At 44.5% G+C, this 12,657-nt stretch overlaps 1 protein-coding gene across 1 annotated transcript in view; it reads left to right on the top strand.

Moving 5' to 3' along the window:
* HRH1 (histamine receptor H1) overlaps positions 1-8,261 on the top strand; it is an 82,893-nt gene extending 74,632 nt beyond the window's left edge. Inside the window, exon 2 of the mRNA XM_045552714.1 lies at positions 6,032-8,261. Coding sequence (XP_045408670.1) covers positions 6,067-7,536 — 1,470 coding nt within the window. The 5' untranslated portion in view covers positions 6,032-6,066 and the 3' untranslated portion in view covers positions 7,537-8,261. The remainder of the gene's footprint in view (positions 1-6,031) is intronic.
* Positions 8,262-12,657: the final 4,396 nt, after the last annotated feature.

Genomic DNA, 12,657 nt, shown 5'->3' with positions numbered 1-12,657 from the left:
AATGCATTTTGCTATTTTCAGTTGGCTCTGTGCCCCACAGCCAGTGACATCGATAAGCCTGAGTGTTTCATGGAAATTATGCCCTGGCCAGGCTTAATGAGAATATGTAGTTCTTGGAGCACCGTCATGGATGGCGCCTTTTTCTTGGAATTAGTTCAAAGAAATTAATGTTCTGACATACTTGACTAGAATAACCATCCATGCAAATGAGGAAGAGGGCAGAGCAGTTTGGACTGGAGCGTAGTGGGCGAGGCAATTTAGAATGTATCAAGAAAACAATCTCAAACTATCACTTTTTACGAAAGAAAACAAACATGCTAAGCATGTAGAAAACATTTTATTTTTTTATTGAAGAAATCTATTTTATTTTGTTTTTTAAAAAATGAATGCGTAGGAAGGAAAAATGAAGCAGGGAAAATAAAGAAAAGAAACAAAAAACATAAAGCAAAATAAATATTTTTTAAAAATGAATGCAGTTATGTCTTATTTTCCCTATTATGTAAGTATCCTTAACTGATAATCATGTATCAGTTAAGATTCGGTTTGGCCACGTGTAGCTTCACTGCAATAGCCATGAGGTCCAGAGGTGGGCAGTCCTGCCTGGAATGGCAGCTCCACGGTCATCAGGGACCTCAACTTTGCCCATATCCCTGCTTCCCTCCTCATTTTGTGGCTCTTCCTCATGGTCCCAAGATGGCTGCTTAAACTCTACTCATCATATCCACCTTCCAGCCAGCTGGAAGAATGAAGAATGAAAGAAAAGCACACACATTTTCTGTTTGGAGTTGCTTTCTGAAAGTTGCAAGCCACACTTCCGTTTACAATCAAGTGGAGCTTAGTCACGTGGTCACATCCAGCTACAAAGGAGCCTAGGAAATGTCGTCTGTATTCCAGGCAGCCATGTACTCAGCTAAAAAGCAAGGTTCTCTTCCTAAACATTAGAGGAGACTGTTTTCAGTTTCTGCCACAGTGAAAATCAAGGAGCGGTCAAGGATGATTCCTCTGAGCCAGACTGGGCCAGCTGTAAGATGGTAGTGCCACTCACCAAGGAAGAAAACACAACAGCTACTAATTGAGCACCTCCTGTATGCCAGGACTGTACTGGGTGCTTTGGGTGCTTTTTCTAAAATCAACATCTACGAGTTTTTATTTAGGTAAATAATTGCCCACAGTATTTCTAATTTGGAATCAGATCCAGGCTACCTCTTTTTGCATGCTTCCCATGGTGGGGAGCTTACTGTTTCTCAAGGTAACTCATTGCATTGTTAGAGGACATCTATTTTTAGAGAGTTCTGCCTTCCTTTGGCTGAAAGCTATACTCTTGGGCTGGCAATAGAGTGGAGTAGTTTGGGGTGCATATTCTTCAGTTAGATCTGTGGTCCTACTCCCCAGCCCAGGGGATACCCGGCAGTATCTGGAAACATTTTTAGTTGTCATGATGGGTCGGGGGTGGCTGCTACTGGCATCTAGTGAGGAGAGGCTAGGGATGCCACCAAACATCAATCAATGCACAGGACAGCCCCTTACAGCAAAGAGTTATGCAGCCCCAAATGTCCGTGGTACCAAGGTTAAGAAACTGGCCAGGTGTGGTGGCTCACATCTGTAATCCTAGCACTCTGGGAGGCTGAGGAGGGAGGATCGCTTGAGGTCAGGAGTTCGAGACCAGCCTGAGCAAGAGTGAGATGCTATCTCTACTAAATACAGAAAAATTAGCCGGGCGTGGTGGCAAACACCTGTAATCTCAGCTACTTGGGAGGCTGAGGCAGGAGAATCGCTTGAGCCCGGGACTTTGAGGTTGCTGTGAGCTAGGCTGATGCCACAACACTTTAGCCCAGGTGACAGAGCAACACTCTGTCTCAAAAAAAAAAAAGAAACCCTGAGTTAGACGTAGGTTTGCATCTTGACTTCAGCAACCATTCCCTAGCTGTGTGATTTTTGGTAAGTTGCTTCACCCCTCTGAGCTTGAGCTGACCTTGTACTCTTCTCTGCCTTGGGGTTCATCAGATCTCCCTCTTGGGCTTGTGGTGGGGGCATTTAGTAACTGACCACATATGAGCAGCACCAGCCAGGAGCTCAGCTCCTTGCTGTCTCGGCTGCCTCTGCTGGCGTTCTGGGTGTGAATAGAAAATTGATGGCCATTGTTTATTTGCTGGCACGTGGACCTGCCTGGATTAGACTGTAAGCACTCTAGTAAAAGGCCCCTCCTCACCTAAGGGCTTTGGAATGGAGGCATTGCTTTGATTCAAAAATGATGGTTTGCTTGTACACTCTTAGAGGAGAAGGGTTCATTTCTGCTTTTTACCAAGTCATTGCCACCTTGGGGTTTGCAGAGCTGTCCCTTTCCACTGTCTCAACTGGTCCTCCCCCCAGCCCAGGGAGGGAGGTCTTAGGATTCTCCCTACCGTGCAGATGGGGAATCTGGCGCTCCAGGCTGTTTACTGAAGCCGCACACAGCCCAGCCAGCCAGAGCTGGGGCTGGCACTCGCTCCTCCTCCGGAGCTCTCCCCAGGCTGCTTCTCTGAGGACACTGTGCTCGGGAGGACCTACAGGTAGCCACCTTCCTTCTTGAGGTGCCCTTGTCCCAAGTGCCTCCTCTAACTTTTATCCTCTCTGCCCAGGGCACACCCTCTGTCTAACCGCATTTCTGTAGGCTGTGCTTTCACCCCAGAGAGGGCACCTCAGCTCCAGCCAGGGTCTCCTGGGCGGGTGAGGCGAAATGAGGACCCATGTGGGCCCAAATATCTCCCACACCCTCTGCTCTTGCCAGGGTACCTGATCTGCCTTTGGAATTTATACAGGGAAAACCATTCAGGAACCTGTTTTGCAAATGCAGGTCCCTGAGGGAGGGAAAAGTGCCTTACCTTAGTTATTTCATGGACTAGAGCCTGTTTGAGGATTAGATGACCAGAGCTGGCTTCCTGGGCATGTGTCCCAAGTAGCCGCACAGGGCCTTGTGCTCAGAAGTGCCCCCTGCTTGGGTGGGTGCTCTGCTGTCACTGCTGTCTTGCAATTCTTAATCATTTAAAATGTTTTGGTTTTGCACTGGACCCAGCAAATTAGCTGGGCTGGGTGCTGTGGCATAGGCCTGTAGTCCCAGCTACTTGAGAGGCTGAGGCAGCAAGATCACTGAAGCCCAGGAGTTTGAGGCTGTAGTGAGCTATGAAAGTGTCTGCACTCCAGCATAGCACAGGGTCTTCCCTGTGCCTAAAAAAAAATTATGCAGCCTGTCCTGAGTGGGACATAAAGTCAATGATGATTTCTACTGGCCATAGAAGGAAAATGTATTCGTTTCCATGGGGCCCCTCTTGCTACCTTCCCTAGGGAGTGTGGCCAGTTTTTTCTAGGCTCAGTGCCTGGGTCACATCAGTCCTAAGGCTTCTCCTCCTTTCCCAGAACAGCTCCCCGTGTTCCTTTATGTAGTGTGGGTGCTACCGCTGCTTTTCCAGGAATCTTTCTTCTGAGTCTTGCAGCTTCTGAGGACAAAAGTGGATTTTCTTGCTCCCAGAACAGGTCACTGAGCTGAAAAGGAAACTTTCACCACTAAATATTTATTGAATTAATAAGTTCTAAGCTGAAATACTTAATAGCACCCTGCCTTTCACTCATTTCTTCATTTAACAAACATCTGTTGATCTTTTTGCTTTTATCTTTATGCAAAATAACACATCCAAGCTACAAAGGAGAAAAGGTGATAAGAAATTGAGCATTCTTTATATTGGTGAAGAAGATAAACTTGTACATTAATTTCCCCCAACATTTTATTGTGAAAATTATCAATCAAATAGAAAAGTTGGAATCACTGTACCATATAGCCACCACCTAGATTATACATCAACATTTTGCTTTTTTTGCCTTGTCATCTATTCATTTACCTATACCCCTAGCCAACTCTCCATCCACCTTATTTTTTAATTCATTTCAAAGTGAATTGCAGACATTAGTAGATTTCACCCTTAAACACTTACACTGCATGAATTTAGTTCAGTGATGTCAATTCAATCATAACTTTTCTTTTTAAAACAAAAGGGAAAATATAGATTTTTAAATACAACACATTATTTTCTGTCAAATATAATTTTTATATAAATAGTATATACACAATTTTTAAAAATGATGTATCTCCCCTTCTGTGTGCCAGGCAATGAGGAAAAGAGAGAAAAGAGACACCTCTGGAGGAGAGGGAGGTCAGAACGACCTTGAGGATGCCTGCCTACGGGAGTGTTTTAGGGAACTACATCCTGCTTCCTCCCAACCAAAACAATAAGAAAAAAAAAATCCCAGAGATGGTACTTCTTAGTCTCTTTCTTCCTTCCAGAGGTGCCTGTGGACAATTCCACGGGGTTTGGACTTGGCTGGGGCTACAGGTGAAGCTGCAAGGTGCTGGGTGCTGGATGTGGGAGAGCTGTAGGTCTGGAAGGTGCAGGGGGGTGAGTGGATAAGCCACCCGGGGCAGGTAGCATGGAGTGACAGGAGCACGATGCAAGACTTTGGGTCATAAGGTGAGAAAGTGATGCTGTCGAGGAAGGCAGAGGTTATAATTGGAGAAGCCAGACTGGCATTCAGAGCTGGAGGAGAACATGGAGTAACACCTACAGGGAGGCTCTAAAAAGGAGGCCTGGGAAAGTCTTTAGAGATCATCTACAGTACCCTACACATTGACACACGAGAAAACAGAGGCTGAGAGATCACTCAGAAAATAAGTAGCAGAGCTGGGGCAAAATCAGTGCTGCTCAAATGGTGCTTTTCCCATAAAGAAACTCAAAAATTTCCTTCCACCAGGATCAAATGTCTTGGGGGCTTGATTTTTAGCATAAAAAATTATATGAATTTAGGTTTCTATTCAAGAACTTATCTGGCTTTATCTTTATGTAAAACATTTGTTTTTACTAAATTCTCTCGAGAATGTTATACTCTCTATTAGTGTTTTTCAGTCTTCTTTAAACTCTTACGTCTTTTTGATGAATAAAAAAAATCTAACAACCCCTTCGAGAAGTTTCAATACCTACTTCCACCTCTCACCCACTTAAGCATCACCAAAAACAGAGGATACAATGTGTTTTCAGTAGAGCATTACTACCGAAGGTTTTGTTACATATTACTTAGCATAGTTTATGTAATGAAAAACTATTGTTTGTTTTTCAAACAGAAAAGTGAAATAATATATATGCTTTTTCAAATGACATAACCGCCCTCTCATTTGAGAACTACTCCTCTAGGAAGATACTGAGAGGGATACCAGGCCTTATGCACCTCTAGTATACCCTTGTTACCTGCCTCCCCAATCTCCATATCAGTTAGGGATGCTTGTAGCTGCAAATAAAAACTCCCACGACAGTGAAATAAGGAAAAAAACCCATTTAATTATTTCCCATAGTAACAAGTCTGGAAGAAGATTCCAGGGTTGGTTCAGTGACTTAGTGATAACAGGGCTCTTCACTGGCATCTTCTTGGCATTCCCTGACGGCCCCCAGATGACTGTCATGGCCTCAAACATCACTTCCTTGCTTCCTGTCAGAAAGAAGGGGACAAGTAAGAAACAATGCTTTTGTTTGTTTTGCTCATTCATCAGAGAGGAAACTTTCCTAGAACCCCACCTCTGCTGTTAGACTTCCCACCCAATCCCTTTAGCCACAGAGGTGACTCATGGCCACTGGTAGAGAGGGACCAGATTAACATATTGAGTAGACCAATCAGGTGCAGCCTACCTTTCCAGAACACGTGCAGAGTCTTTATTTACCTTGGTTTTTGCCCAACTCCCTCACAAGAATGTAAGCTCCATGAGGGCAGAGATTTTTGTCTATTCTGTTCACTGCTGTATCTCCAACAATTAGAACAGTGCCAGGAATTCAATAAATAGTCACTGAATGAATGGACGAACGAATGAGGAAGAAGAGGATGTGGCTGTTGAGTAGGTGACCAATAGTGTCTATCACCCCCAACAGCATACAACCCCAGTTCGATAAACATAATGCTGCTAAGTGGCTACTGATCACCAAATCTCTGACCTTAGTCCTTGTATCTTTTCTCCCAGGAAGTGAGCCATAACTGGAGGCTGCTCTTGCGCCAATGACCCTTCCCAATTCCTCCTGCATCTTAGAAGACACCATGTGTGAGGGGAACAAGACCGCCGTGGCCAGGCCCCAACTGATGCCCCTGGTGGTGGTCCTGAGCACCGTCTCCTTGGTCACAGTGGGCCTCAACCTGCTGGTGCTGTACGCTGTACGGATCGAGCGGAAGCTACACACTGTGGGGAACCTGTACATCGTCAGCCTCTCAGTGGCAGACCTCATCGTGGGGGCTGTTGTCATGCCCATGAACATCCTCTACCTACTCAGGTCTAGGTGGTCCCTGGGCCGGCCGCTCTGCCTCTTTTGGCTTTCCATGGACTATGTGGCCAGCACAGCATCCATTTTCAGCGTCTTCATCTTATGCATTGATCGCTACCGCTCTGTCCAGCAGCCCCTCAGATACCTGAAGTATCGTACCAAGACCCGAGCATCAGCCACCATCTTGGGTGCCTGGTTTCTCTCCTTTCTGTGGGTTATTCCCATTCTAGGCTGGCATCGCTTCATGTCGAAGATCGCGGAGCGCCGGGAGGACAAGTGCGAGACAGACTTCTACGATGTCACCTGGTTCAAAGTCATGACTGCCATCATCAACTTCTACCTTCCCACTGTGCTCATGCTCTGGTTCTATGTCAAGATCTACAAGGCCGTCCGGCGGCATTGTCAGCACCGGGAGCTCATCAATGGATCGCTCCCTTCCTTCTCAGAAATTAAGCTGAGGCCAGAGAATCCCAAGGTGGGTGCCAAGAAACCAGGGAAGGAATCTCCCTGGGAAGTCCTGAAAAGGAAGCCGAAAGATGCTGGTGGTGGACCTGTCTTGAAGCCACCATCCCAAGACCCCAAAGAGATGAACTCTCCAGTTGCCTTCGGCCAGGAGGAGGATGGAGAAGTGGCCAAACTTCACTGCTTCCCACTTGACATCACACAGATGCAGACTGTGGCAGAGGGGAATGTCAAGGACTATGTGGCTGTCAACCAGAGCCAGAGCCAGAGCCAGCTCAAGATGGATGAGCAGGGCCTGAACATGCATAGGTCCAGCGAGATATCAGAGGATCAGGTGTTAGCTGATAGCCAATCCTTCTCCCGGACAGACTCAGACACCCCCCCAGAGCCAGCACCCAGCAAAGGCAAATTGAAAAGTGGTTCTAACGCAGGCCTGGATTACATCAAGTTCACTTGGAAGAGGCTGCGCTCACATTCGAGACAGTGTGTGTCTGGGCTGCACATAAACCGAGAACGGAAGGCTGCCAAGCAACTGGGTTTTATCATGGCAGCCTTCATCCTTTGCTGGATTCCTTACTTCATCTTCTTCATGGTCATTGCCTTCTGTGAGAACTGCTGCAATGAGCATGTGCACATGTTCACCATCTGGCTGGGCTATATCAACTCCACACTGAACCCCCTCATCTACCCCTTGTGCAATGAGAACTTCAAGAAGACATTCAAGAAAATTCTGCACATTCGCTCCTAAGGGAGGCTCTAAGGGGGTGCAACAAAGTGATGTGATGATGTCCAACAAGCAAACGGAGGATGAGGCCTGTGTGTTGGCAGCACCTGGGCTTTCTGGAGTCAAAGCCACAGTCTTAGGGACTGGGTAGTTTGCAAAGTTCTTTGGCACCACTGGAAGAACAGTAGATGCTGGTGGTCAGCAGAGAGATTGAACTTTGAATAAAAAGCAGAATCTTTGCAAGAGAATCAGACTTGAGTGGAGCTCTCCTTCCCTTCAGGAGCTGTGAGAGCCTAAGACTCGTAATTCAAGCTTTCAGACTTGAATGAATTGGCAACAGAAGGGACATGTGGGTAGACTTCCACTGGAGAATTAAACAGAACTCTCCAGCCTTCCTGGAATGGAGCTATGTGACTGTATGGAGACCTTACACATGCAAACAGTTTCTGTCCCCTTCCAGGGGTCACCTTGAGAGGCATGACTGCTATTCCACTGTGGCTGCCCCTTCTCAGAATATCTCTCTTCTAAGCCTCTTTTGCAGCTTTCTCCAGAACCAGTGTCTGACCCACTTTGGAGATGCTGCCTTATAATTTACCACTCACGCATGTCTTAGAGCTGATAGAAAGTCACGCAGCTTGCACATTTTTAACCTCACATTTCCTTTGGCTATTTAAAATACGGTAGCAAGAGGTGTTCTCAAAAGAAAGAGAAAAGAAATATTTTTTAAAGCTTGCATGTTAAAAACTAAAAGAGGGCCGGGCACAGTGGCTCACGCCTGTGATCCTAGCAGTTTGGGAGGACGAGGCAGGACTATCACTTGTGCCCAGGAGGTGGAGGCTGCAGCGAGCTATGATTGTGCCGCTCTACTCCAGCCTGGGTGAAAGAGAGAGATCCTGTCTCAAAAAACAAAAACAACAAAAAAAAGGAAAGACAGAAAAACTAAAAGAAGGAATAGGGAGAAGAATGCCATATTTTTTAAGGGCTATACTAGCTTTATCCCATGTAAGCCCCACAACACCCCACAACAGGAGGGTGGTGTTGCTAGCTCTAGTTTGCAGAGTAGCAAATTGAGGTGCAGCAAAGTGAAAGAGGTGCCCAAGGTCACGTAGCTAGTTATGTGAGAAAGTTAGGCTGAAAACCCTATGGAGTTCCAGCTTGCTGTAGCACATTTTCTCTAAATGTGCTAAAATGTACCCTGTTAAGTATGCATATAGATGTGCGAGACACACACATATATAATATTCCCAAGAGTGGTGGCAATTCTCAATATTACTATGTTGAGTGGGGGAACAGTTGACATGGAATACCTCTGCATAGACAGAGGTAATGCTTTGAAGGGACAGTGTGTATTTTTATCTGTGAGTTTGGTTGTATTTGTCAAAAAGTCATGATGTTCTTTTATGGTCACGCCTGTTAAGTAAAAACTAGCAAAGAAGGCATGGGAACATACAGTTTACTTGGGTGTTTATGTTGTAGTCTGGTTGTGATTGATATTTTAAAACTTGACGCTAAACCATAATATGTGCAGCAAGTGGGAGTCCCTGTACACACCAGTATTTCATGTCTTGTGTTCTTTTTTGCATGATCTGTTAAAAGGAGATCTTTTTACTTACCTTAAAACATGATGTTTGAAACCATACTGTTATGTGATTTATTTATTTCTACCTGTTTGAGTCTCTTGGATTGAGAAGATGTATTAAAATGTACTATCAAATGTTACAAAATTTCATATACGGTTTCTCTTTGGGTTCTGGTCACATTTGTAAATATCTTTTTATAAAAAGCATCATTCTCATTCTGTTTTGCATTCCCAAAAGTTCTTCTTGCTCAAAACTAGAAGACTTTTAACCTGGTTTCGGAAGCTGCAGCTGGTCTGTTTCCGGGTCAGAAACCGTTGTCCAGACCTCCTCGAGAGGCCTGTGAGAGAGCTGCTCCCCAGGGTCTCTCGGGACCAAAGAACACTTAAAAAGACCACTCCACGCAGACAAATGGCTAAGTGCCCCTTATTTATCTTGATGAACAATTGAGGCAACTAGTGGACAGAAGTGATTCTGAGCTGTGACTTTGGGTCAAAGAGACCTGGATTTGAGTCTGATAAGAACATGAAATGGCCAATAAATATAAATTGTCAGAGTCTAAGGAACAAAGTCCATGCATTATTGTGTACAGTGTCTATGGTGCTTTCATAGTGTCTTGTACCCAGAGGCCACTTATATGCATTTTTTAATAAATAAAAGTTTTACTGGAGAAAAATAGAACTACCACGTACACAGGGAAAAGAGCACAAAAATTCAACTGATACAGAACAACATCTGAAAGTCACAATTGTCCAATGTAGTTTGTAATTACTTCTCAATTTCTTAAACAGCTCCCCTCAACTTGTTTTTTTAATAGTCTTGCTAGTTTTTCAGCTGAAACAGCATCACGTTTTCAAAAAATTAAGAGCCTCAGGGAGGGCATCCACTTTTTAGAAACATGCTGAGCATATACACATGCTAGGCTTTGTGCTCCGCCTCCGTTATCTACGTTGCTATCTATGTTGTGACCTTTACAACAGCCTCAGAAGGGAGATTTCCTTGTTTTTACAAATAGAAAAACTGAAGCACGGAGAGGTTAAGGAACCACTCCAGATTCTGATTCTAGAATGTGCTTCCTTTCCACTGTATCAACCTGCTCTTCCTCCTCCTATCTGAATGATTGATGTTAATTTTTGAATTTGTAAAAGGCAATGGACTATGGTGCAGAGATGAGTCAGCCCCAGCCCATCAGGAAAGTGTACGTGGCAGATGGCTTGCATAAAATCCAGATGAAGCCAGTCTTTCTGCCCTAAATACTAAAATAAATACCTCCTAGGAGAAGGCTACCATAACGACCTTGACTGTATGTAACGACCTTGCAGACTCAGAAGCTCCTTTAGGAGTCTTTTCATGGGTTTAAGGCTGATTAGCTTCTGGTCAATTCTTCGAATGACCAATTTGCCAAATTTTCCAATTTACTAATCCTTGGCTTCTTTGTAACTATTTACAAGGTTTACAACAATACATAGTGGATGAGGTTTTTAAGAACTGTCTCCTACAGTTGTTGTGAAGTTATAGTAACTGATTTCCTCTTTCTTCACAGCAGCATCTTGAAGAATGTTCAATTTGTCGTAGCCTCCAGCTCTCTGCTGCTGCAGGGAGAGTCAGAAGTCGGGGGCGGGGGAGGGCACTGAAGACACAAAGAGAGGAGAAATAGAGGTGAAGAGACAGAAGGTGGCAGAGGGGAAGAACAGGGGGCAGAAATACGGGAGAGTAGGGAGAGAGAGAGGAGACAGAGTCCCAGAGAAGAGGGACTAAAGGGGAAGAGGTGGGGGCAGTGACAGGGAAGAGGGAGGAGAGGGGTGTGCAGAAGAGGAGGATGCTGAAGGGCAGAGATTGGGAGAGATGAAGGGGCAGAGAGATGGAGACATTGGGGGGGGACAAAGGGAGAAACTGAGGCAAGGGAAGACAGAAGAGAAGCAGAGAATGGGGGACAGAAAGAATAAACTGAGTGGCATGTATTAATATCTTCAAGAAAAATCTACATTCAGGAACATATTCTTCATTAATGTATTCCTAAATTAAATACATTTAAAGGCAGAATAAACCATTCTTAGCTTTTGATAAATAGAAAATTCCTTAAAATGTATCTCTGAAAACAAAAATGGAAACCAGTCAACTATAGCATCACATAAATCTTTAAAAGCATGTGAAGCTATTCCATTCGATACAAATTGCTGTAAACTTTATATGTTGGTAATGTTACCAAAGTGTTCATTCAGAAAATCTGTGAGTCTGCAAATTGGCCATTTGATGAATTGGTCACTTGGCTACTTGGCTTGCAGAAAATTGTTCATTTCTCTTTGGAAGATGGGCACTGTGTGGACTTCCAGGAGGTAGATTTATTAATCTTAATTCAGGGTGAAAAAGATACAGGGTCCCTTGTGGCTGTTAGACACTCTAAGTGCTGTAAAAAAATAATGCTGTTAAGATCTAATTTGCTGATGTCTGTCATTCCACAATTTCTTGGGCTTTCTGAGCCAAGGTTGGTGTGACATATGGCTCTCTTTGTTAGGAACAGGTACTCTCTTCAACTGAACTGCAAGGCAAGTGATGAAGGTGGATTGGCCTGAATCACTGTGGCCCTGAATAAGTGTCACAGGGCCTCATTGCCCTGCTATGTCTGAGAATGTTCTCTGGCTTTCTATAGCTCCTGGCCCTGCATCTTTCGTAATGCTTCATGGTCTTGGAGCCCCAGTGGTCTGCCTGCCCCATTCAAGGCAGCAGATGGTTTTCTGCTGTGAGCTTCACCCTAACTCCCTGCTAACAAGGAATCCTCATTTGTGGCCTGAGCAACCATCAGCTCTGGTCCCCACATCTATTTTGGATGCCCAGATCTCATCTGTTAATTTAACAAATACTTTTTAAGCACTTCTTTAGCCATTAGGAGACAACGCCTGGCCCAAGACAGCCAGACATGATTTCAACCCTGTGGAGTTACTTCAGGGTTACAAGTGATGGAAACTAACTTTGTGAATGGTTACTAGGGAGTCTTTGTCTTGTTTGTGCTACTATAACAGAATGCCACAGCCTGGGTAATTTATAATGAGCAAAGATGTATTGGCTCACAGTTCTGGAGGCTGAGAAGTTCAATATCAAGGTGCTGGCATATGCATCACAACATGGCAGAAGGTATCACATGGAGGAAGAGCAAAGACAGGGTGAGAGAGCAAGAGGAAGTGAACCCACCCCTGTGATAAAGAACCCATTCATGATAACAACATTAGTGCATTTATGAGGGTGGAGCCCCCATGACCTAACCACTTCTTAAAGATCCCACCTCCCAATGGCAATTAAATTTCAACATGAGTTTTGGATGGGGCAAACATTTAAACCACAGTGTGGGTGTGCTTTACGGAATCTAGTGATTCTTTGAATTACCTTGCTTTGGGAAGGGCTTGAGCTAAGTCAGCCACGGGAACCTCAACAATAAGAATTTAAGGAAATTCCCTCTAGAATATTGTCATTTACCTATGTAAATATTCCTATTTCTACTCTATATGAACATTAGTTCATTTTTTTCCTTTTTTATTTTTTTTGAGACAGTCTTGCTCTGTTGCCCAGGCTA

This window comes from Lemur catta, chromosome 5 (assembly GCF_020740605.2).
Source record: "Lemur catta isolate mLemCat1 chromosome 5, mLemCat1.pri, whole genome shotgun sequence".
Classification (NCBI taxonomy): domain Eukaryota; kingdom Metazoa; phylum Chordata; class Mammalia; order Primates; family Lemuridae; genus Lemur; species Lemur catta.
The sequence above is the reverse complement of the archived record's forward strand: the minus strand, read 5'-3'. Positions and strand labels throughout refer to the sequence as shown.